Raw genomic sequence first — 25,987 nt, forward strand, 5'->3', positions numbered from 1 at the left:
AAAAGAGGCATGTCTGTATGATGCCTCTGAATTATCTGCATATTAACACAACTGAATATGGCACAGAATGGAGTTATGTGATTTTCCTGTTGCAGTTCTCAATTGAATTGGAGATCTAAATGCAAAATCTATTATGGAAAATTGTCATGCGAATTGATGGGTCCCCTTTGGATCCTATTGCCTATAATCATGGGGAGTTCATCATGGGGTTAGAAGGAACATTAACCAGTGCTGTCATTTGTGTATTAAATCTTGGTAAGTATGTGGGAAAACTTTTGCTGATTTATTAAAAAATCTAAATTGTCTTGTTTGCAGTGGTAAATGTGAAAGAGAAAGGCAAGTGAGATAGTAGCCTACTTACCCCAGGCATTTTGTATAATCACTGCAGAGACATTGGATGGCTCAGGCCACCTAAGCATTTTCTGTAGGATATTCTCTCTACTGCTTATCCAATAACTGAAGGAGGAATCCAGTAGCTTGATGACATGAGTGGGTGTTTTGAGTGCTTACCTTGATAGAAAAACTACATATAAATAAAGAGGTGGGGAGCAGAAGTGCTCCATCATGGTCATGTGGGATGTGAGCTCTGAACTGCCTCACCTCTGCCTTTTCTTCATATCAGTTTGTGAAACCTTGCTGTCACTTAAGCTGTTGCTTTAAATAGAGACTATGTTGGTTATTGATGGGAAGAAACAAATCAAAAGGTGGTAATCAGCTAGGAGTTGAGAGAAAGTGAGAGTCTGAAATGCATTTGCAAATGGGGGCATGGGAGTGAGTGGATTTGACATAAAAAAATGTATTCTCCTCCCCTGTATTTTCGTTGTCAAACCTGTGACCGCTATGCATTTGCTGAAATGTGTTTAATAACCATTGCCCATTAAAACTGTACCAAAGAACTGCAGGACTGAACCCACCAAGTGAAGGATAAATTTGCTTGTATTATTTGACTGAAGCAAGCTCTCACAGTGGTCATTTCATGACATTTTGGAGCTCATCCAGCAGTTATTTTAAGTAGTAACTACTTAAATATAATCTTTATTTTGGAAGTTTGCCTAGTATTAACGTGCAGAATATCCACTAATAGTTTTGGTTTAGCAGTACAATTTTGTCCTTCAGATTGGCAATTCACATTTAAAAATGTATTATATTAAGTCCTTATGAATGCTAAATTCCAAGTACTATCAAGTACTTTTGTACAGTGACATACAAAAATGGTAGAGAACTGTTCTCAGCTGAATATATATATTTTTTTTTAATCCAGGTATTTGAAGTTGCTGTATCACTGTCTTCCTTCTGGTTTCTCTTACATTCATGTACAAATTTTAGCATGATATCTTTCATATAAAAATATGAAAAAGTATGTCCAGATGGCTGCAGCGATAATCTGTGATGTGATGATCTTCTCTCTTAATAATTCAACATGTATGACTCCAGTCTCTGTGTTGCCTCTTCCCAATTTATATAGAATGCAACGGTTAAACTTTCATATTACCTCTTTTTTACCTGCTTCCTTTAACCTTGCTGTCACTCAAAACTGCTTTTTATACATCTTCAAGATTTTACACAAATTTTTCATCTACCTCTAAACTTCATCTTTTTCCTCTCAGCTGATAAAATTTCCCTCTTCCTAGCTAAACTTTTTCCTGGGGTTATCTCAGTGCATTGTCTTCTGCTGCTCTGTTGCATGGATCTCCTCCCAGTCCTAAACTACTGCCTTTGTTCCATCACATCATCTTTTTAAATGTCTTTTTTTTTTTTTTTGGCATAGTCCCAGTACAAGACAGATTATAATAATGTGAAGGGAAAAGAAGAAGATGAAAAGCATCCTAAACTAGAGCATGTCTTCCTTCTCCCATCCTGTCTCATGCTTCAATTTGGGTAGAGGTCACAGTAGAAGCAAGACATGTGGCCAGCTTTCAAAGCATAAGTTTTGTAATTTAAGAGTACTTTTTGTCTTTTATGTAGTGAAGTTTCAGCACATTGTTAATGGAAAGTAATAGTCACAGCTTTACTTTAAGCTGCCAGAAACTTCCCCCATGTCTGACAGAGCCAATGCCAGATAGCTCCAAGATGGATAGCTCCACTGCTGGCTGAGGTTGACCCCATCAGTGAAGGTGGTAGCACCTCTGGGATAATATAGTTAAGAAAGGGAAAAAATAAACCAGGCAACAGCAGCAGCAGCAGAGAGAGGAGTGAGAATACATGAGAGAAACAGCTCTGCAGACACGGAGGCCGGTGAAGAAGGAGGAGGAGAAGATGCTCCAGGCACCGGAGCAGAGATTCCCCTGCAGCCTGTGGTGCAGACCATGGTGAGGCCGGCTGTCCCCTCCAGCCCAGGGAGGTTCATGGTGGAGCAGATCTCCACCTGCAGCCCATGGAGGACCCCACACCACAGCAGGGGATGCCCAAAGGAGGCTGTGACCCTGTGGGAAGCCCACACTGGATTTGGCTCCTGGCAGGACCTGTGGCCCCATGGAGAGAGGAGCCCAGGCTGGAGCAGGTTTGCTGGCAGGACCTGTGACCCCATGGGGGACCCATGCTGGAGCAGTCTGTTCCTGAAGGGCTGCACCCTGTGGAAGGGACCCACACTGGAACAGTTCATGAAGAACTGCAGCCTGTGGAAAGGACTCATGTTAGAGATGTTCATGGAGGACTGTCTCCTGTGCGAGGGACCCCACACTGGAGCAGGGAAAGAGTGTGAGGAGTCCTCCCTCTGAGGAGGAAGGAGTAGCAGAGACAATGTGTGATGAACTGACCACAATCCCCATTCCCCATCACCCTGTACCACTTGTGGGGAAGAGGTCAAGTTGAGCCTGGGAAGAAGGAGGGATGGGGGAAAGGTGTTTTAAGATTTCATTTTATATCTCATTACCCTACTCTGAATTTAATCAGTAATAAATGAAATTAATTTTCCTGAGTTCAGTCTGTTTTGCCTGTGAGGTGGGTCACCTCCATGCCCTTATCTCAACCCATGAACCTTTCATTATATTTTCTCTTCACTTTCCAGCTGAGGATGGGGAGTGAAAGAGCAGCTTTGGTGAGCACCAGGTGTCCAGCCACAGTCAGCACACCACACTAGCATACTTTTATCTTACTTAAGTTTAATGAGTAAATAAGATTTTTCACAAATAATTTTCATTTACTGAGATGTACAAATATGCAGTATAGCATCTTCATTCAGGGGCACCATTATTAGGTCTCTGAAAGTACATGTTGCTCTAAAAATTGTTGTCCACAACTTCTTATATTAAATTGTGTCTCTCGAAAGTATGCCAGGAATATTTGCAAAGCATATTTTTAAAGGCCCCTAACATTATTGCTCGACAAATTGAAAGAAACTTCTGAAATGTAATTTATGTCATATTTTGTGACAGCTTGTAAGGAAGTCCAGTTAATGACTACATGATTCTGTTGAAACGGAGGTCTTGCTGGCTCAGCTATCAAGCAGGAGACAGATCTCTTTCCAAACTGTAGGGCTTCATACTAGATGAGTGAGAAAAATATTGCCATGGAGTTGCTATTCTGGATGCTGTTTCTTTGTGGTCATAACTCATGTACTGTAGTACGTACTTTGTAAAAAGCTGCACTATGGATTTTCCTTGTCTTACAGTCAGATGCGTTTGTTCATTTTTCACTGGGCTTTATGAATAACTCATACAGACTCGCATGTACTGTATGGGCAAAACAAGTGAATAAAATGCATTCTGTGAATGTCGTGCAGTGCAGAGCTCAGATCTTTGTGGAAGCACACAAGTGACTGTGCTTGGTCAGGGGTGCCTCCAGACCAGCATCTGGTCTCTGTCAGGAGCAAACAGCACGTCTTGGGAAGACGGTAAGACCCCAGGAAGCAGCTAGTGGGTCTTTTTGTTGCAGCACCAGGCTCAGGAAGTTCTTGAATTTCACACTGCAAAATGGGTGTGTTTAGGTATTTCATAATCATCTGTGGATCCTTTTTCTGAGGATCTGCCCAATCCCATTTTGAAGCTATGTCATTTTTTAAAATCAACAGGATCCTATGTTACAGACTGTCTACTGAACTGCTATTAGTCACAACACCTGAAAGTATATTTTTTACTACAGAACAACTTGTGTTATGTGCCATGTTGATGGTGCTGACCATCTTTTGAGCCAGAAGAAAATGTGTTTAGTTTGCCTGTAAATAGTACCAACTGGAAAAGGCATCAGGCAAGTGTGGTATGGAGAGAAAGGAGAAGATGAAATGCAAGGATGTGCGTGTAGCTTCCTGAATTGCTCTGGTTCTTCCCTCTCCATTTGCTTTTCCTGCACTAGCTTACACTTCTGCCCTCTCCTCGCTCATTTTCTCTCACTTCATGCCTTTCCTTTGGCTGTTAAACTTCCCCTGATCATCTTTCCAACTTTCTCTACTTTTCAGGCCTTTGTTTGCAAACAATGATTACCATTTAGTTTTTCATTAAAGTTGTTTCGTAAGGGAAAAACTGTGCTGGCTTTATAGTCTGTCCGAGGAGGGAAGTCTCTCCTTCCACCACCTCAGACTGACTTCTGATGGCCAGACTGAGGATCACGGTTCAGTGCGTGTCTCAAGCAGTGCATGGGGGAAAGTGCGCTGGTGACTGGACCAGGAGACTGGCTGTGGGGAGGAAGGAAATGAGAGGGGGGAATCTGGGGCTTGGGAGGATACCAAAAAGGCTGAGGAGCTAAGGGATAACTAAGAGAAACAGGGATTTGAAAAAAAGAGCTGAGATTTTGCTGGAACTTGGACTGAGGCTGCGCTGATTTGACTACTTTTATTCTTATCTCTAAGATGCTTGTGGAGCTCTTCTCTGTGGACCTTCTGGCTTGGCTGGTGCTTGCTCAAGGAAGACATGCCCACGACAGGATAAATGAGATCTGAGGCGTTATTACAGATTTCTTGCTTCACGCAGGCCACTGTTCTTGAAGCACTGCTTCCTTTGCGGAAATCACAAGTATCACAGCTCTTTGAGCAGCACTGGAGAACTAGCTTTGATGGCAGATTCTTCTTTTATGAGTTGTCACCATCAGCTACAGATATTAGCAGGCTTTTGGCAGAATGTCACTGTGAATTTAAGGACTGATTTTTTGACTGCCTTAGTCAATGACTGCTGATGAGTGACTGCCTCTTGCAGATCTTAAAATTCATGCCATTGCAGAAATGAACGGCAATATTAAAAAAAAGTTGAAGCAACTCAGTAATCAGTTTGTTAATTGAAGCTGACTCTCACTTTATGAGAATACAAATTAGAATATGCTACTCTGCTGCATAGGAAACAGTCTGCATTGCTAGGTCCAGTGATAAGACACAGCAGTGTACGGCTGTATTTTTTCACTGAAGAAGCTCTATAGCCTCCAGTCTCAACTTGATATTTAATGAGATGATCTTTGAGTTCTTGCTCTAATCTGATTGTGTATCTGAGTGATATACAAATTGTTATGCTAAAGGTATACTGAATAAGGGGTGTGTTTCAAAGTAATTATGTTATAAAGAGACAGCTTTTATTTGTTCATTTGACAGGGGAACAGGATTAATTACTACAGTAAAAAAAATGGTTGAGTTTTTTTTACAAACAAGATTTAAATGAGTTTTGATACTTATTCACGTTGTGTCTATATATTATTAGGAGAGGGATGACTGAGGAAAAAAATCACAGTCCATTTCTGAAAAAAGCGAATGCCTTTGATACAAAACATTCACATTTTTCACTGGAGGAGAGGGGACCACTTTTATTTTAGACTGATGAATCCCTTTTGTTGCTCACCCTCCCACCTGCCTCCCCTACCTCCCACCTCCATTCCTTTTTCCTTCTGGACTCCAGGCCTTGTCACCAGTGGTGTTGCCAGGACTGGGAATTTGGAGACCATACATTGCCTGAGAATTCAGCAATTTTTTTTGGTAGATGTGATGTCAGGGCCCTTTTTACATATTCCTTTCTCCAGCAATCTTCCTCTGAAATGATTTGTATGAATTTGAGTAGTTTGGCTTTAAAAAATCAAGAGCCGTTAGAGAAAAAGACACTGAGCTACATCCTAGGGGTGTCCATGTTTTCCAGTTTTATGACCATATGACTGCTGATACCCTCTTTCCTGATTTGTCTGTACGCGCACTAGCAGTACACAGCAGCTTGGGCTTTTTTGATAAAGAGGAAACAATTCTCTGTCTACTCACTAGTTGCAGCAGCAAGCAAGTGTTCCATTTTTTTAATAAATTGTAAAAAGGTGCCACTAGCGGTACAGTAGACAAACTAGGTATTTTTAATAAAATGGATATGACCAAAGATGGAATAATTATTACTATTTTAAAGAGTGTACAGTAGCAATATGGGAAAACATCTTTCTTTGGACTCATAATTTTCTTCTAATGAACCCATACAATGTATATTCTGTTTCATTGGACAAGTAGTTTTTTTCAGGTTTATGCTTGTACACAAATGTGCATGCATTCTGGAGTAGTTAGCATGAGTAAATTTTTGTCAGACTTTTGCTGTTTTGCAAATCAAGAAGTGGAGTGAAGCACCCAGGAAAAGGGTGATGAGTCTCTCACAGCAAATTAAATGAGCAATGTCTGTGAAAGTAGATACTGGTGGGCATGTTGAGAAAACCCAGAACTGCTTGTGGATGCATGTACCCAGAACTAGCTCTGAAACTGGCATCTTTTAACTATGCCAGACTCTGCCGTTTGCATACTCATGGTGACATAAGTTTACTTCACCATTCACTGAAATTGCAGTTAAACCTTCAGAATCAGCGAAGATAATTATTTGGAAGCATCTTTGCCTCTCTACAGCTGCAGTTAGTGTGGAAATGTCGTTTATATAATAATACAGATGTAAATTGTACTTCCAACATGATGCATTTTAACCAATGCAGAAAAATTGACATCCTGATTATTTCATTTTAAATATATGACTTCAGTGCCTAGAGGGAATAGTCTCTAAAAGCATCTTCTTGGACCTGCCAGTAACAGTTAGATGCCTTGCATGCTTAGCTGTTGACACTTTTTCTCTTTAGAAACAGATATCTTTTGATGGCTCAGCTAAAACAGAAAATCTTGAATTGCTATTTTTTTTCCTCTCCAAATACTGTTGATGGAGAAATTCAATACTATGTTTGTAAAAATATAATACCTTTACCTCATAGGCCTCATTCTTCTTTACGTTTCTTCTAGGCATGCTAGATTAAAAAAAAAAAAAGTGAATGAGGGAGAGAATAATTGCATGAGACCTTTTACATATAGAATCATAGAATCCTTTGGGTTGGAAAGTACCTTTAAAGGTCATCTAGTCCAAACCCTGCAATGAGCAGGGACATCTTCAACTAGATCAGGTTGCTCAGACCCCCATCCAGCCTGGCCTGGAATGTCTCCAGGGATGGGGCATCTACCACCTCTCTGAGCAACCTGTGCCATCCTCATTGTAAAATATTTCTTCTTCGTGTCTAGCCTGAATCTCCCATTCTTTAAGGCAAAATCATTATGCCTTGTCCTGTTAAAAAAGGCCCTGCTAAAAAGTCTGTCCCCATCTTTCTTATAGGCTTAAGGACTGAAAGTCTGCAGTAAGGTCACCTTGGTGGCCTCCTCTGGCCCCTCTCCAACAGGTCCATGTCTTTCCTGTGCTGAGGTCTCCAGAGGTGGGTGCAGGACTCCAGGTGGGGTCTCACCACAGCAGAGCAGAGGGGCAGAATCACCTCCCTTGACCTGCTGGCCACACTCTTTTTGATGCAGCCCAAGATATGATTGGCCTTCTGGGCTGCACGTGCACGTTGCTGGCTCATGTCTCATCTTTCATCCACCAGTACCCCCAAGTCCTTTTCCACAGGGCTGCTCTCAATCTCTTCATCCCCCAACCTGTATTGATACTGGGGGTTGCCCCAACCAAGGTGCAGGACCTTGCAAATGGCCTTGTTGAACCTCATGAGGTTTGCATGGGCCCACTTCTCAAGCTTGTCCAGGTTCCTCTGAATGGCATCCCATCCCTGAAATAAAATATAGAAACAAAAATATAGACATAATATACTGAAATGTATTACAATTTATAATTCCTCTTTTTTTCTTTTTGCATCTTCAGATTATTTTATAAGCTTGTAAAATGCAATTTGTCAGAAGTCTTATTAAATATCTACACTAGAAAAACTATACAAGTAATATAAGTTAATGTGCTGTTTCCCAAATGTATAGCAATAGTTAAAAAGATGGTCAGTGTCACTATTATGGATATGTTTTGAAGAGTTTCAACTTGACCGTTATGTTTCATTGTTGAGAGAGATATGAATATGGAAATTATACAGAAACCAAGGAAACTAGCCTAACTTTTCATGGTTAGCATTCTCTTGGCTTTTGTGTCTGACACTCCAGGCTAACCATCACTTCTTGGTGCAATAGTTGCACTTTCAGTAAGGAGAAGGTCCTGTTCCCTGAAAGACTCCTTTACCTGCTTCAATACTTCTGACGCTCAGTTGCAGAGTTTCAGAGCTGCGTGGGAATGGAGCTCAGGTGCTGCCTCCACAGTCTCGCTCGTACAGCTGGTGTCTTGGGCAGAGGTGGAACTTGAGCAGCAGTCCTTATTCAGGGATGTGCAGTAGGGAGCAATGTAACCCCTGCAAATTTCTTGGAAAAGGATTTGGTTGTGAAGGCTTTTCTCAGATGTCCGTTCATCTGTTCATGCTGTGGGTACATGTTGAAGGTGTGTGTTGTGTTTGTTGGGGATTTTTTTTTTAACTTTAGCAATGTATTGGGTGCAGTCTCCAGACTCTTTTTTTCTTTCTCCTTGTGTGCATACCATCGTGTAATGAAGGGGATAGTGAGTTCCTTTTCCTCCCAGTTGCTCAGCTGGCTTAAAGCTTGTCCTTTTCTCATGGAAGAACTTGTGATGAAGTTTCTATCTGCTATCTTGGTTTACTGTTCTCTTGTCTGATTAGGGTCTCTGAAGACACTTCTCTGAGTAGTTGCAAGTACGCTTCTACTTGCAGTTCCCCACAATGTATTTAATATATTTAAATTAATACAACTCAAATAATTAATATTCTTAAATTAATAAATAGCATAATACATTTAAACAGAGGTTGAGGCAGAGAGAAACTTGAACTGTTACTGTTTTTCTCTGAGATATATTATCAGAAGTGCATTCACATCTTTCTTTCTGTCTCCTTCAAAGTCTAACCTTGTCTTTGGATATTCTGACTGGGAGAAAGGAGTGTTTCCTTCCTCCATTTTTACCATGTGAGATATATGCAGTGAGAGGAGTTCAGCTAAGTAGGAAAAACATTCTTTGGTCTCAAAATTTTCTCACAGCATGATGATATATGTAAACAACTATGTCAGAGACCAACTCTGGCATGTAAGCAGCCTGTCTTTCCAGGGGATGCTGTTCGGATTTAGGGGCTGAGGAAATGTATTGTTGTGAAGGAATCTTTGCTTCTGTTACTGAGTTTGGCACATAAGAAGTAGGTGGGGAGAAATCCTCTTGGTACCTGCAGGATACAAGACATCAGACCTGTCAACGTTTACATCTTAGTCCGTATTAATATCAGAATTAGTCCCATGAAAGTCAACATGCTTTTTGTAATGGAAACCGTGGTATCCATAAATAGGTACAGATTTAGTATCTGGATGAAGGGTACTGGTCCTTTTCTTTCTTTCTAAGGAAAGAGGATTCTCTTTTTGTTGTCTCCTGGACAGAGCTGTTGTTTGAAATTTGGCTGGGATATAGAAACCTGGTTACATAAAAACTATGGAGCTTCATTTACAGCCAAGGAGACAGAGAAGGCTGAGCTTCCAGTACAAATGATTAGTTGTGTTCTTGATTAATTTAATTCTTGTTTAATTTCTATCGATGATATTCATATATTTATGGATATTTCTGAGATTTTACACATTAAAATAAAGTTTGTGTTTCTTTAACATGAAAGTATCATACTGTTAGCGTTTGAATTCCTGCTGCTGTTTGAATTTCCTACTGTGTGCATGAGAGTCTGTGATGTGGTATCTGTCCTTCATTTTGCTTCCTAAACACACATACATAATCTTACAGAAACCTGAATTGGAACTAGCTGTTGGTAATGATCTGTAAGTTAGTAATGTCCATTAGCTATGATATAACCCACATAAACTGGTTGAATTTGGATAAAAATAGTGCATAATGCTCAAAACGTCACCCTTGCAGAAAATGAACTATCAAAACATTGGAACAGGCGCTTTATGCCTCTATATATGTGAGTGCATGGAATTTCTATGAGCAGATACTGCCTGCTGTGAACCACAAGCAATTTATAGGGACAGATTCATATTGGCACATGACATCATAACATATACTACTTAGAAAGGTAGGAATATGACTTTAACTGCCTAGAAGCTTTACCCCCTTTTTTCTGAAACAAAAGCGAATTTAGCAGAGAAGCTAAAATTGACTATTAAATTTATGTACTGCTCAGATGTATTATGTCTTTGATCTATTTATTTTAGTTTAAATTCATTTAGATGTGCCCAGTTCTTAGCTGGAAGGCTTCTAAAGGCAGCAAAATAAAGTGGTGAGAGAAGAGCAGTTCATCTTATGACAGCCGTTGATAGAATAATGTTAGGGAACAATGTTTACTACCCATTCTGCTTTCTGAGTGTAGCTTTTGAAACACACTGGTCTTATTGTGGAATATCTTTTAATTAGCAGGCCTTTGTTTCATGTGTTTGGGATGTTTATATTACAGAAATAGAATTTTTCCACCTTATTAAACAGCATCCTGCAGTTCAGTGTGATCGAATGTATTAGAAGTCAATATTGATGATTATTTTTTCCCAAATTGCTCCATTAATTAGCAGAACGACATTTCTACCATTATGGAGTTATCTCTAATTTCCAGTCTTCTACCCCAAAAGGTAGTGATGTCTCATAATCTTGTCTTGCCAAGAAAGGTTGGGCCAGATGGTCCTTGTGGTGCCTTCCAACCTGGTATTCTATGATTTTACGAACTGTGTGCAAGCAACCAAGGTTATGGGACTCAATAAAGCTGATAGTGGCAAAAGTCTTTCGGGCAGCAGCATTAGGTTGTTACTGCTTGAAATGTTTGTCATGAGAAAGCTAAAGGAACTAGGTTGTATCTAAAATGCTATTGACACTGTGAATATTCCATTACTTATAAAATAAGTGTCTAGTTATTGGCTGTTTCAAAAAATCAGGGAGTTGAAACTTCAACTTTGTTCTGGTACTGAATGAAAACCACTACATCCTTGACTGATGTCTAGATTTTAGCAGAAAGGTGTCTTCAGCATTAGAATCTGTAATATGCAACCTTGTCAATAGTCATGGCAAATGGGCAAGTGTTAAGCCAATGTCACAACCAGTGAGCCTTCCTCCTGTAAAGCAAAGGACTCTCCTTTGTAAGAGCAAGAGGCAGTAGATCCAAGTGAACATAGAACATAGATTTAGATACATTTGCTGTTATCTAAAAAAAAAAAAAAAAAGTTGCAGAACTTTATTTTCCCCACACACATTACAAAATGAAACTTGAAAGTACAAGATGGAGAGAATGAATAACAGTTTTTGAATCCTGCTGGGTGATAAATCAATATTCCTAAATTGTGTAACTGAAGATAAGTTTATGAGGTAATTAGAGGAACAGGTAATAGCATACTTTTGGGGAGTCAAATACGACACAAACAGAAAGTGATGTTGTTTTGCTTTGTTTTAAACATCAAGAATGGTCTTATTTTTTTTCTGTGGCTTGCTCTTTTGCTTGAGTAAATTTCTTTGAATTCTCCAGGTGCTTTTCCCACATGAGTGCAAGAAGAGTAGCCAGTTAAAAGAAGTGACTGCTGTGGAGGACAGCATGACCACCATGAACGGAAGCTGCCTCCTTGCAATGCTGTTGGCAGGACTTGGGGTATTAGGAATACTGGAGCCAACAACAACAGAAGATACCCACTGCCACAGAGCTGAGCACCCAGTTATTGCATACAAAGGTAAGGGGTAAGCACAAAAAAACCTTTTCCAGAAGTAGGTTAAGGATTGTGTGACCTTTTCATGTTTTTAATGTGCAATGGTATAGGGGGGAAAAAAAGAGCATTCAGTTCTGTTATATAGTAACCTGGACTTTATTCCATACAAGTGAAATACAACTAGGCTTGCAAAATTTGTTCACAATTAGTTACTGAATGTGTAATTTAAAGATGGGTGACTCATTTTCCTCTGTGATTAAAACCAGCCTGTACTGTTGCATGAGGTTGTTCCTTTCCAGGTGGAGGCCTTTGCACGTGTACATCTACTTTCATGAGGTTTCTCTTGGCCCATTCCTCCAGTGCCATTCTGAGTCCCTCTGAACGGCAGCCCTGCCCTCAAGCTTATCAACTGTTTCTCTGAATTTGGTGTTACCTGCAAAATTTACAGACTACATTATTTCCTCCCCTTGGTTGTTGATTAAGGTGTTAAACAGGTCAGGTTCCAGGATCAACCCTTGTGATATTCCACTTGTTACCAGCCTCATGGTGGGGTAAGGTCCATTAAACATTTACTGTCTGGGCTTGATCATCCAACAGCCCTTTTACCCACCTGGTTGCCCACCTGAAGAGACAGACTGTAACATCCTAACTTGCAGTGAGTGTTGAAAGCCTTGAGATAAATGATATCCCCTGCTCTTCCCTCATCAGCAAAACTAGTCATTTTATTAAAGAAGGCAATTGGGTTAGTCAGGAGCGATCTATCCTTGGCAAATCCATGCTGACTGTTCTCAGTTACCATCTTCTCCTCTGTATGTCCAGAAAAGTGCATTCCAAGAGGCCTAACTCTATAACTTCCCCGGGAACTTAACTGAGATTGACTGGCCTGTAGTTCACACATTTGTATTCCTGCAACTGCTGAGGACCTTCCTTCATCTCTGTGACTTCTCAGAGATCAAGAATGGCTGGTTAACTCAGTGTCCGTGTATGCAGCTTGTCTGATCCCATGGATTTATATAGATTGACATCTTGCAAGTCATCCCTGACTCAGGCTGTGTCTACTTCTGGCAATTCTTGAACCCCTTTGCTAAACACCAGATGCCTTTGGGATCTTGTTGTTAAAGACTAAAACAAAGGATATATTGAGTCCCTCAGCACTATCTGGGTCTACTGGCACTAGATCACCTGCCCAGTTCAGGAACAGGCTTATATTTTCCCTGTTTGACCTTTTAATACTATTGTAGCAGCAGAAGCTGTTCTTGTTGCCCTTGTCATTCTGTGCAAGCCTTAACTCCCATTGAACTTTGTTTATCCTGAGACAGTCCTTACATGCCCATGTGGTTTTTCTAAATTCCTCGTTGGTCACCTTGTCCCTGCTTACATCTTATACATACGTAAAGCCTTTTTGCATTGGAGCTCTGCCCGAGTTCCTTGCTTTCCCAAACCATTCTCTTCATACATGTGGTTGTTGTCTTGAGTATTGGGATGGACCACTGAGGAATAGTTGGAACAAAGCAAAGAATGCTTGGAACTTGGATGTTGTCTGTAAAAAGCTGAGGTGTTTAATAACTTTTTTAAAAAAACTTATTTAAATTGAGATTTTTCCATTAGTGTCGCAATTTAGAACAAGTTCCAAATACTTTGTAGCTATGAGGATGTAGGGATGAAGATGTATTATATTACATATTGCATTCCTCCTGTTTTTCTAAGAAAGTACATGTGTAACTTTTGGGTTTTTTTTTTTTCCAATGAATTAGGACTTATTGAATTTTAATTGAAAAAAGATTTGTTTCCATTCTTTTCGTAAAGTTAGAGAAAATAATGTTGTGTTTTCTACAGAAAGTATTTTTATTCTGGCATTTTAATGCTTTAATAAGAGTAATGGTGCCAGCTGTTCCTTTCTCCAGTACATAGGGAATTAACTAAAGTGGTTACATTCTGTGCCTGGGAAATCCAAACCATCAGTCTGTTGTGAAGGAGAGACCTTTATCTCTCGTTTATTGATGGACTAAATAGTATGATTTATTCTCATGCAATATCTGATTTTCCTTGTGTTCCTGTTGTATGTGTAATTTAGTTTAAAAAAAATATTTTTATCTTAACACACAAACAAAGTTGCAAATTAAAGTAGCACATTTAAAATTCTGGCACTTAACTGCTTACTTTCACAAACTAAGGGATTGCTGCATGTCCATTTCTTTCGTATATGCAACTGTAAAAGCAAATAATTGAGACTCATTACCAGAGCCACATGCTAGAGTTTATTAAAAATGTGTTGGTTCATGAGTCTGACTCAGCCAACATTTAGGAGAGTATCTTGCATTTAGCTTGGTCCTGCCTTATAGACCATTATTGTTCTCTGTCCTATTTAATTTTTAATGATGTCTTTCCAGTTCTAAGTTATTATGCTAAGGCTTTTTGGGGACAGAGACCTCCTCTGTCATCTTATTTCAGTTGCATCTTCTGATGTAGCCAGAGATAGTGTCGCAGAGTTTACTGAACAAAGCCAATTCCTTTTTGCTGTAAATTTATGTGGGAAATACAATTATATAGAGGCCTTTATTGTCAGATTGTTACTAGGAGATTTAGTAAGATTTTCAGTGCCAGACTCCCTCTTGACCTTTGTGGTAAAAATATCATTAATCAGTAGAAATCCATGACATAACTTAACTTTTATGAACTGACATATCTTGAAAAAGTTTTCCTTCACTTAAAATATTCTGACAAGCTGTAGTTCATGCTCACTGCAATAATTGGTTGGGAATCGTCAGCGAATCTTAGAAAGTACACGTAGAAACATATTTGTAATGCAGTATACCAGGGGTGTCAAACTCATTTTCACCGGGGACCATGTCAGCCTCGCCGTTTCTTTCAAAGGGCCGAATGGAATTTTTGGACTGCATAAATGTAGGAGTAATTACTGAAATTACATTCGGCCCTTTGAAGGCAACCACAAGGCTGATGTGGCTCCTGGTGAAAATGAGCTTGACACCCCTGAAGTATACAGGATGTGATAGCTGGGTGACATAACTGGTGTGGGCACACAGCAGTTGACTTGTAGTTGCAGGACTGCTTGTTAAGGGAAAACAGAAGATATGAGACCAAAGGAAAAGGTGACCGAGAGGTTTGTCTTTGAAGCTGTATATTAGGAATGGACTACTTGAGATCTCAAAGTATAAAAAAGAGATGTGTGTGAGGAGCTACACTGTCAATGAATCCTGCAGTAGGAGTTGGCAAGATTCGACCAGCCACCTTCCCAATTTCTGTATTTTTCCTGCGACATTTACTGTCTTCATGAATGCCTATAGGAAAATGCCCTCTGTTTCTATTATTAGTGCTACTAGACCAACACAGAGTCCTGAAATCAATTCTTAACATCTATGAAACTTTTCGTTTGAATACTGCATTAATAGCCTATTCTGCAAAGTCATCTTATAATAATATTAGATCCACCAGAGCTAAATGCTGTGTGGGATGCTGAACATCAGCCAAGGCTGAGTGGTAGGTGCTTTAAAGCTTGTAAACTCAGTACTAACTTTACAGAGATATCATCTCTTTTGTTTTATTTATAACTGACTAAAGGCCTTTTTTGTAGTTTCTGGTTGCCAAAATAGCAATGTACTTATTTGATTTGTCTTCCTTTGAGAGGCATGGTAGATGGAGTATAAACTATTAAATAAAACTAACAGAGTGAGAGTCTGGTGTAGCGTATGGATGAACAGCTGCAAAAAACTAATAAAAAGAAAAAGTAGTCCCCAGGAGTTGTCATGTTGAAATATGGAAAAGGAGTGTATCTCCTGAAAGAGCCTACTTTCTTTCCACTGCCCATCAAAAACTGCTCACTGAGGTGATGATCCTGTCAAGCTACATTTTGTAAAGAGGCATGTACTATTTCTACCACTGATTTTCTCTGCTAAATATTTTTTTTAGCTGAAAGGCTGATGTATCTCCTGATATCAAATGGTAAGAATTTCGCCCACTAGTTGGGAACCTTTACTCAGGTACTTTGTTTGCTGGTGGAAAAGGAAAGGAAGTTGCAGAAGTGAGTGAGATGCATAGACTTTCAAAGGATTTTTGACGTGATCTAAAAATCTCTTTCATTTTAGTTATGTTATGCACTGTAGTAATAATCACATTGTAATTTGTTTATCTGCATAATTAATGTTAGGAATGCATAATGTATCTTTTCTTTCTCCCAGAGGAGAAAGTCTACTATCGTTCTGAAAATGTTTCCGCTCTAAACTCTGTTGTCATAGGTCTTTCCTAGATTAGACTAAGGCACTTTTGTGTCTTCCTTGGAAGCTGGATATTACAGTTTCTGTTTATTTAAGTTGATGGGAATGATCACAGAGATCAGATTTATATAAAAGCAGACCACTAAGTTGTGGGCTTGATTGACAGGATCAGCCTGGTAGTGTGCAGTTCAGTGTTTTATGTGGTGGGAGTAACTGTGATGATGCATAGTCCATCTTTTAAGTTCCTTTCTCTCCAAGGAGGACTCTGCCTCCAGATGTGCAAAGCTGTGCTAGTCTTTTGAAATTCAGGCTTTAAAAACAAAAAAGTTAAGAAAAAAAATATCTGCCTGCATATGTTACATACATGTACTGAGGATTCAACAGCTGTGCTAGCATAAATCCAATAGAGATGTTAGAGTCAAGAGGTTATAAATTGTGTGCAACTTCTAGAACTGTGGTGAAGTGACAGAACGGAGACACAGAGACTCGTAGTGAGATTATTTGTCCTTGCATACATTTCCATATGTTTACAATGTGTAAATAAGTATATTTTCTTGAAATAAGTTAAGAGTTAGGAGAGAAAAAGGCCCAAAATAAGCTGGACATAAAAGATAGAGACTTACCATTTTCATTTTTAGTAAATTTTATTTTATGTGGATATGCTTTCATGTGCCTGTATGTATGAACTGTTAGATCTGTAAAGTGTATTAGGGTTTACTGATGGTCAGCTTCTTGAAAAACGCACTCTTTTGGTATAGTAGAGGGTTTTGTTTAACCTAAATAGTTAGAAAAGGCTATGGAAACCAAATTTCCTCTGGGTAGGAAAAATAAGGGGTAAATCATAGGCAAACAGTGTTTAGAAAAAATGAGATGCTTATGAGAAATGACGACTGTTTATCAGAGTTGAACTATGCTTACACACAAAAAAAATCCCCAAAGGAAACCAGTTGAGTAGTGTAACATTTGTCTAAATATTTCCATAGGTTTCAAAGCACTTTGCCACCCACTCTACAGAACCTCTGTGGTAGATGGAACTGATATTTTATTAGTGATTCAGAAAGAGGAAGAAAGTGTAAATGTAGTTACAGTGGCATCTTGTTTCTCCCCATATTTGCTGAACTTTGAAACCGTCAGACCTGTCAAAACTTGCACACCCAGCTGAAGATTCGCGCTGTAAGCAAATCCCATCCATGAGGAAGAACTGAATGGGCCATGACAACTACTAAGTGGTGTGTCAGAATAAGCTGGAAAAAAAAAGGATCCAACTCCAATTTCAGGTGTGAAGTTATATGTATTGGCTGTCCTGCAGTTTAACTGCATAAAGATGGATTTCTTAGGCTTTTCTATTAGAAATAAAGTGCAGTTGTGACCTTGACTTAATTGATGTTGAGTGTAGAGCTGAGATAATCTGCTTTGGGGCAAGTCTCATTCTATGTTCCCATAAAGTAATCAGAATTTAAGGTTGTGCTGTTTCAACAAAAAACCATCAGTTGACATAATTTTAGAAACTGTATTTAGTGATATTTTAAATACAGGCTGTGCTGTAAAGAAGTTATCTATTGAATAAACATGCTCAAAAATACCATGTCTCAATACATAGAAGAAATGAACATAAACCCTTCATTTCTACTTGCGGTTAACCAAAAAAGAAAAATAGCATGGTTATTTTTTGATTCCTTGGTTCGGGAATCCTAAGAAATATATTTATTTAACCTTATTGTCTAACCACCACAGAATTCCCTCACTTTATGTTTGTCTAAGTAATATAGACTCAGTACATCACTCTGCTCATTTTATCATGTGGTTTGTATATGAAGTGCATGCACTTAACATGTGCCAAGAGGAAATAACTTGTGGGCTGAATGAAGAAAGATTCATGGTGTATGAACTTGTTTTTGTTTGCACTCTCTTCTCTTTCCCCTAATCTTGTTGCAAGCTACTGTTTAATAGTAGCCTATTAAGGTGCTCGGTTTTTGCTTTTCCTTTCCACTGGTTTTCAAAAATACACTTTAAAGACCTCCTGCCAGCTTCAGCAGTGGGATTGAGGTGTATTGCTTTCCATCCTCTATCTTCTTTTGGGTTTTTCTTTTAAATAAAGATGATTGATCAGTGAAGAAAAGTTGATTGCTAGATATCGCAACATTGAAACTTTGGTTTGCCTAACAATAGGACTACGAGATTGCTTGCACTACGCTGCCATGAACTAGCCCTTCTTAAGGAGGAAAATAATTCTTCCCTCCGTTGTATATGTATATATTTTTTTATAATGAATCAGGTTTACCTTTACTTTTGTACAGGAGACTAAGTGCCTGCTGAAGAATAGCAACTTTCAAATGCTTACAGCTAATTTTAAAAATTATAGCTTTGGAGATTGAAGGATACTATCCCCTTACTATTTCCCTGAATCACCCAGTTTCTTTGGTGTGCATTCCCATAAAAACAGGTAAAAACAGGGACTGAATTGTCCAAGCAGAAGATTTGCATACCAGCCAAGTTTTGTTGTTGTTTTTTGTTTTTTTTTTTTTTCCTAATAGAAGTGATCATGTTTTAAATCAAGCATCAGTTTACACTTCCTTTGGCATCCCAGCCAAGTGCTAGACCACCACAAAATGTTAATGATTTTAATAAGTTTCCAATAATTGAAAATCAGCAGTGGCTGCAATGGCTAGTGAGCTGCACAGACACATCCTATGAGCCTTTCTATAGATGATTTCTTCCCTGTTACTCCAGTGTGGAAGTTTGGAGCATGTGAAATCTCCTGGTTGTTAACGAAGCTGCTGGATGAGCGAGAAGCTCCTACCACATTCCACTAGTTCTACAAAGTGGGCAGATGGAAGTAAAATCTGTGTATGTGTGTTTGTTTGTTTGTTTTTGAGATGGGCATTTTTAATGAAAGGTTGTAAAACATGCGAACTGGAACATGTATAAGAAACAGATCAGCAACTAAGAAATGGAGCTCCTAAGCAGCTGAAGTTCTGTCATCTTCCAGAAGTTTTGGTATGTTTAAAGATAGGAGGAAACACAATATTGTTTTGATTTTTCTCTATTATTTTTCCACCAGATGGTGGTTTACTTTTTTTCATAAGTTGTTCAATGTATACTCTATACCTCCTATTGACAGCTGTCAGCGTGAACGTTCTACTGCTCTAACCTTTGGAAAAGGCATTAATGAAGTATATCCATTGTTTCTAAATCATCTGACACAGTGTAAATTATGTTTTGCTGAAGTTTTAAGTTGTCTGTGCACAGTCTCCATACTGGTTCATTTGAATTCAGTGGTTCTCTCTCTTCAGGGACTGGGTTACAACATGTCCAAAGCTGACAAGTGTTGACTGAAGAGGAAGAGCCATGTATATGGCTAGTTAGCATTGCATGGCTAAGGAGCCAAGAGTCGTCCCTTTTTAACTTGCCTTGATGTAACCCATTTGTGCCGAGCTCTTTGTGGAGCTCGTGGCTGTACAGTTGTCACAGCCTGGCAGGATGCAGTTGTGCTGAGTGGAGCCGGTGGCCTTGGAGGCCCCACCGCTGGTGGGGGTGCTGGTGCAGCCTGCCCAGCCACTGGCAGCACTAGCAGCAGCAGCACAGATCTGTGTTTCACAGGAAACGTCCTTAATTCAGCTCTTCTTGGTTACTTCTCCCAAAGCAACCTGGACTGCTAGTTCAGGAAAGATGGTGGCAATTGCTGTTACTGGCCTACTGATCCTGGGCAACTCTGTTTTCATACTTGGTAGTGACTAAATTTCTGGAAAGACTCGTTCCAGTGGTCTTCCCTTCCAGGTTCTGCGCAGCATTTATGAGGCCTGTCTTGCACTCGCTCGGTGGCACTGGCTGCCCTTACTGCCTGTCACTGAATGTTGCCTTCTGCTGGTTATTGCATCGACTGACAGACCTGGGGAAACCCTGGCCCACTCTTGGGCCTTGCCTGCAGCTCTACAATTTCCAAGAATTTTAGAGGACTGGAAGAAAAGGATTTGTTAATTTTCCCTTTTCCCCCCTAAATTCTTACATAAACTTAGAATCATAGAATCATTTCAGTTGGAAGAGACCCTCAGGATCATCGAGTCCAACCATAACCTAACTCAAGCACTAAACCACGTTCCTAAGAACCTCGTCTAAACGCCTTTTAAACACCTCCAGGAACGGTGACTCCACCACTTCCCTGGGCAGCCTGTTCCAATGCCTGACAACCCTTTCCGTGAAGAATTTTTTCCTAATACCCAATCTAAACCTCCCCTGGCACAACTTGAGGCCATTTCCTTTTGTCCTGTCACTTGCTGCTTCCAGAGATACTTTTGAGTTTGACAAAATGTGTGGAAGTAGGGAAGTGCAGTTAGTGCTTCTTCAAAGCGATTTTTTTTTTTTCACATGCTTTCTTTCCTGCCTCCCTTTTGCAGCACTGCTCATTTGCTATTGACAAGACTATATGACGCTAAATAGCAGCTTATTTTGTTTGTGTAGCTGAGCATGGTAGAAACTTATTTGTTACATGGCAATTTGTCACATTCATGTGAGACCACACTTTGACTTGTCATAAGCTTGTCTTTCCACTTACAGTGCTCTCTTCAGGTTTTGTGCTGAAGGCTTTCTGGACAAAGAAATGTGGTTCTTCTCTACCATTTCTGAAAATTAGGAGCTCACCGTTTTACAACTAACTCTACAGTAAATCAACTAAAGTAGTTGTTAATAATGACAAATACCTGAAGTTTGACAGTGCTCTTTGGAACAAAAACGATTTCTACAAAGAGAAGTGCTACCCTGTTGTTTGTGGGGTTATGGTTTTCTTTTCTTGGTTGTCGCTTTCTTTTTTTGGCTTGGGGGGTGTCTTTTTGTGGTGGGGGAGTGGAGGGGGTGGGAAATATGTTCCACTTTGAAGTCTTGGCTTCAAGCTCTTACCAAGATTAAGGTCAGGCTTTACCCTGTATGCCTTTTGTGTTACAGTATCACTTATGGTGTTGGTCTTTGTATTTTTTGCATGCAACATCTAAAGTACTGCAAATATTTTATGAGCTATAGTCTTGGCAGAATAGATAGAATCAAGAAATTGTATTATGCTTAAACAATGTAAATAAAAAAAAGTTTAGTACGTTCATATGCCAACATAAGTAAGAATGCATCATTGCAGTCAGTTCTAGAAACAAGATTTTGCCAGTTGAAGCATAGATATTTCCCACAAAAATAGTGTGGCATTGTTATAACTGTCTGTAGGCACTTGGCCTTATGCTTCTGTTCCCTATAAAAATATATAAAAATAGAGCAGGTTTTTTTATAAAAAAACATCGAGACAAAATACTGGTTTCTCATAACCATACAACATGACGTCCTTCAAAAGGAATTCTGCAGCTGGTTGCCAAAGCCAGCATGTAAGTGTTAAAAAGTGAAAGGTTAAGTCCCTCTGAAGAGAGGACATGACTAAGGATGTCCAGTGTGTTGGGCAGTCCATCCCTCATCATCATGTTCAGGGAGGTGGGCAGCAGCCGCGCGGGGGCCAGTGCTGGTAACTGGAAGCAGGAATTGCATTTGGTGGGAAGAGGGTGTGGGCTTCATGCTGCCTGAGGTGTGAAGTTACTGGGTTTTGACTGGCAGAACCTCCCAAGGGCAGATGCAGCAAGTAGTATTTCAGTGTGTGAAAACACAGCTGAGCTTCACAGCACAGTTTTCACAGTGCAGAAAAAGCCCTTATTATAGTAGCGTGCTCGTCTCTGCCTATCCCCCCGAATGAGTCTTTTGTGACCTGCAAAGTGATTTACAATGTAAACTGGGTGAAAATCTCTCTTGGTTCATCCTCCTTCATTCACTGATTTTTTTTTTTTTTTTTTTTTTTTTTTTTCCTTCTCAGAATTCTCACTCCATTCTCATAATTTCTTTTAGGTCTCTTGCATTGATTAGCTTTCTGTACTCTCTCCTCCCTCATTTCTAGTCTTAAATGATATGTTTCAGTTTTAGGCCATTCCTCATTTTTAGAGATTGGATTGAGACATCATATTAATACTGGACTAATAACACTATTGTTGTTTACAGCAGGCCCCTTATACCTCTTTTTCTGGGCCATCTTGAACTAGCAGTTGATGCAAACAGGATAATAAAACAGAAAGAGCAAAAGTTTGGTGCAGGATAATAATTCCTGTGTTTCCCTGAGGTTTTTTCTCCCCCTTCATTGTCTTCCATCATTCTTATGGTCTTTCCCTCCATGCTCTCTGTCTAAATCTTACATAACATAGTATTTCCACAAATACACTGTCCCCTAGGCTTCTTTGTCTCTTGAAGCATGTGAACTTACCCTTACTGTTTTCTCACTATGGTGGTGTTGGTCCAGAACATTCCCTGATTTTTTTTTTTTTTAACTCTGGATCTTTGCCTCAGCAACTTTCATTAGCACTTCACTGCCTGTGTTTTTATGTTGTAGACCTTCTTGTGCCTCCTTACCTGGACATCATCCCATCTCTACTTTAATCTGCTTCTAATCTGATGACAGGCTTCTGGTCACCTTTAATCGTAAAACTATTTTTTTCTAACTGTGCAGTTTGTAGTGTTTTATGTTTCTGGCCTGGATGCCTCCTCATTTGCCTAAATATGTGTATGTACATTTATACATAAGTATCTTGAGCTGAAGTGATACAACCTATAAACCATTCGATCATGTGTAGCCTGCTGGAGCAAGTTTGTTTTAATAGTTTCCAGTGATCCCTCCAATCTCTCTGCTTCCTGTCTAAGCTCTTTCTTCGAATGCATGTTAAGGTATTTACTGATATATGGAAGACTCATCCTAGCCGTGAAATGCAATGAGGTGACTCCTTGGTTGCCCTTACAAGTACAACACCTGAGCTCTGCCTTGTCATTCTCCAGGTGCACCCCCTCTGGAAATTCTTTGCTGTTTGTTTTGTCCTCTAAGAATCCACAGCCCCTGAGCTCCTATCTGTTGTACAGCCAGGCATATATACAATTAAAGAATAGGGTTGCTAAATCTGCTTCCGACAGCCTCAAGAAAATGAAGTTTAATGATAACTAGGAGGACAGCACTTTCCCACAGCTGGCATAGTGGAGAATCTAAACAGTGAGAGGGCAGATTGCAATCCCTACTGTGTTTCTACAGCAGTGGGTTTGAGTTTATGTCAAGGTGATGTCATTCAGGCTGATACTTCTGAATATTCCATTACAAAATAATGAGAACAGATGTATTCTATGGCTAAACGGAGTGAGAATGATAGTTGAATGCAATCTGCAAGTGGACAGACATGAGTCTATATTGCATTTAATTGGCTCATGGGGGAAAACCCAGATCTGAGCCCCCAAACTCAGATGCTTCAGTTTTGGCTCTTCCCTTCTCTTTTTTCCTTAATTTTTATTTGTTTCTTCATGATATTCTGCTGACACGATATTTTAATGGTTCCTCATTTGAACAATTAGTAAAGATTGGTAGGCCTTTTGCTTTAAAGCAGACTAGGATTTTGAAATCCTGTTTCAACTCTTGGCTTACTTAACAGTCACTTTACATTTGTTGTTCAGAATATGGTGAGGAAGATGAGGCAACTGAAAATTTTTAAGCACAATTCTTGGCAACTTAAACTGTTAAGCGTACTTAGTTAATATTTTTAAATAAAATGCTATCCTCAAATGACTGATACTGAATAATTTAAAAATATTATAACATCAAGTACACTGTTTTTGAGTCAGGAGTTTGTTTCCTCAGAAGTGGGAAGGGTATGGTTAATAAGATCTCTTCCAGCTGGCTCATGTAACTTTGCAAAGTAGGTTTTATTGTTGTGGTTTTTTTTTCTTTTTTTTTTTTTTTTTCTCTGGGATGGTCCGGGGCTCTAGTTTCGTGCTGGTTCTGTGTATGAGAGAAAGAAAACTCAAAGGGGCTGTAATTGTATATCATGGCTGATGCCTTGTCACTGCATAATTTCTGTGGAACTCACAAATGATTCTGAGCGTATAAAAACTGTGCTTGTAGCGCTGAAACCTCTTTCATCTAGGTGGGCGTTCAATCATTTTTCCCTTGCACCTTCTTGTATTTGTATGCAATGCGTGTGTTTGAACAATGAAGCATAAACAATTCTAAACCCTTGTTCAGAAAAATAAGAAATAACTAGTCATTGCAGCAGATGTTACTGTCTCTTCCCCGGGGGCACAGACAGTCAGAACCCAAATTCCCTTTAATTATCCTGGTAATAGACATATGCACACACATAAGAATGCAGAAATATGTACTTCTAGCTGGGGAAGCTCTGGCAGGACAAAGAAGACAGGAATGCAGGCTGGATTTTAGACCTTGAGACTGGAGGTTAGGGTGGACTGTAGAAGCAGGTTGGGGAACCAGGGCCAGGCAATCGCTGTGGCTGTGCCTGCCCTGCCCAGAGAGCGGCACCCAGATTGTGGGGGCAGTGACTTTGTGCCTAATGAGGGAACCAATGAAAGATGTCAGGAGTCAGGTAGAAGGAAGTAAGTTTACAGTAGGTGTAAGAAAAAAGTTCCAGTTCACTCATTTAAAGTCAAGAAAGATGTATTTTAAGTATACTGTATTTTCTGGTTTTCCCGTTAGTAACAAATAAATTACTTGTAGCTCTGCTTCAGTACCCTAATAGTTGTTTAAAAAACTAAGGTACAATAAGCAGGTGGTGAACTTTCTGGAAAATGTAAAGAGCTTTATGGTCTTGAGATTTGTTTTATTACAGATAATTTAAAGTGGAGAGGATCTTGAGGAGCTGGCAGAGCTTCTAGATAAGGCTAGAGCTATGTATTTATTTCTTGGCCTTTGCAGTTCTCTTTGTAAGGAAAGGCAAGCTTTAGGACTGTATTAAGCGGTGTTGGATAGTGGAAGGAAGGCAGGCAGCTGCCTTGCTTGTGATCTGAAGAGACCTCCCTAATACTGGATCTTGAAAGGGTGCTGTAGTTTTGAAGTTGGTTTTGTCTTTTTGTTGGTTTTTTGTTGTTGTTTTTTTTTCTTATGTTTTGCTTTGTTTTTCTTATGTTTGGGTTGATTTGTTTTGTTTTCCCCCTCCCTATAAGCAAAGATGAGCTCTGAACTGCAGATGGAGATCTAATATGTTTTCATGTTTCCAACGGGGAACCAAATGTAACGTGGTAAAGACTTAAAAGAGGAATCTTTTAGTTCGTGGTTGCTGATCTAATCATGATGGGCAAAGTTCTAACTCTGTCTTTTCTTTTATAGAGAACTGGATTGCATTAGCTAAGCCTGCCTAAACAATTGCTTTTATTTGTTTCCTTGGCGGGAAGAAGCGGTGGTCTAGTTTCTTATATCTTCCTGGATCCCTATTTTAGAAACTGTACAGTTCTTACTTCCTAATTACTGTCTAATTACCAGAATGCCTATATTTTTAAGTGTATTTTCTAGAATAAAAATATTAATTTTTATAAGAAATATTTTTTAATTTGTGATTTTATTAAAAATCAGGGATTAGCTATTATAAGTACATATTCTTATGTTTCCCAATTATGATGTCCACATACTCTTAATTCTGTTACTAAAGTTGGTGGCATACACAGCCCTGGTATAAATGTGTTCTGGATTGTAAGGGCTACATGCAATGTCATCTTCATTAAAATGCAATACTGAGTATTGTAATGGACCTATCTGTTCTAATCCTTTCATTTTACAGAGAAGCTAGAAATGGTGTCAGCTGATGCCACCTTTTTGTTGTCGAACTGCTACTTTTCTCTGCATATGCTACATCCAGTCTGCTTCTGGTATACTCCATTTAGTGTATTAGAGCCTTCTGGTAGCAAAGACTGTCAGATTTGTTACATCCATGACCCTCTTTAGCCTTGACATCTGGATGTGAGGCATTGCACTGGGACTGACTTGGCTTTTTGATTT

General features: G+C 39.4%; 1 protein-coding gene across 8 annotated transcripts in view; it reads left to right on the forward strand.

Moving 5' to 3' along the window:
* Positions 1-25,987, forward strand: part of SEMA5A (semaphorin 5A) — a 330,124-nt gene that overhangs the window by 93,007 nt on the left and 211,130 nt on the right. For all 8 annotated transcript variants that reach the window (XM_065628512.1, XM_065628511.1, XM_065628519.1 and 5 more), the window contains one exon: positions 11,746-11,944. In XM_065628512.1, coding sequence (XP_065484584.1) covers positions 11,812-11,944 — 133 coding nt within the window. In that variant the 5' untranslated portion in view covers positions 11,746-11,811. The remainder of the gene's footprint in view (positions 1-11,745; positions 11,945-25,987) is intronic.

This window comes from Caloenas nicobarica, chromosome 2 (assembly GCF_036013445.1).
Source record: "Caloenas nicobarica isolate bCalNic1 chromosome 2, bCalNic1.hap1, whole genome shotgun sequence".
NCBI classification, from domain to species: domain Eukaryota; kingdom Metazoa; phylum Chordata; class Aves; order Columbiformes; family Columbidae; genus Caloenas; species Caloenas nicobarica.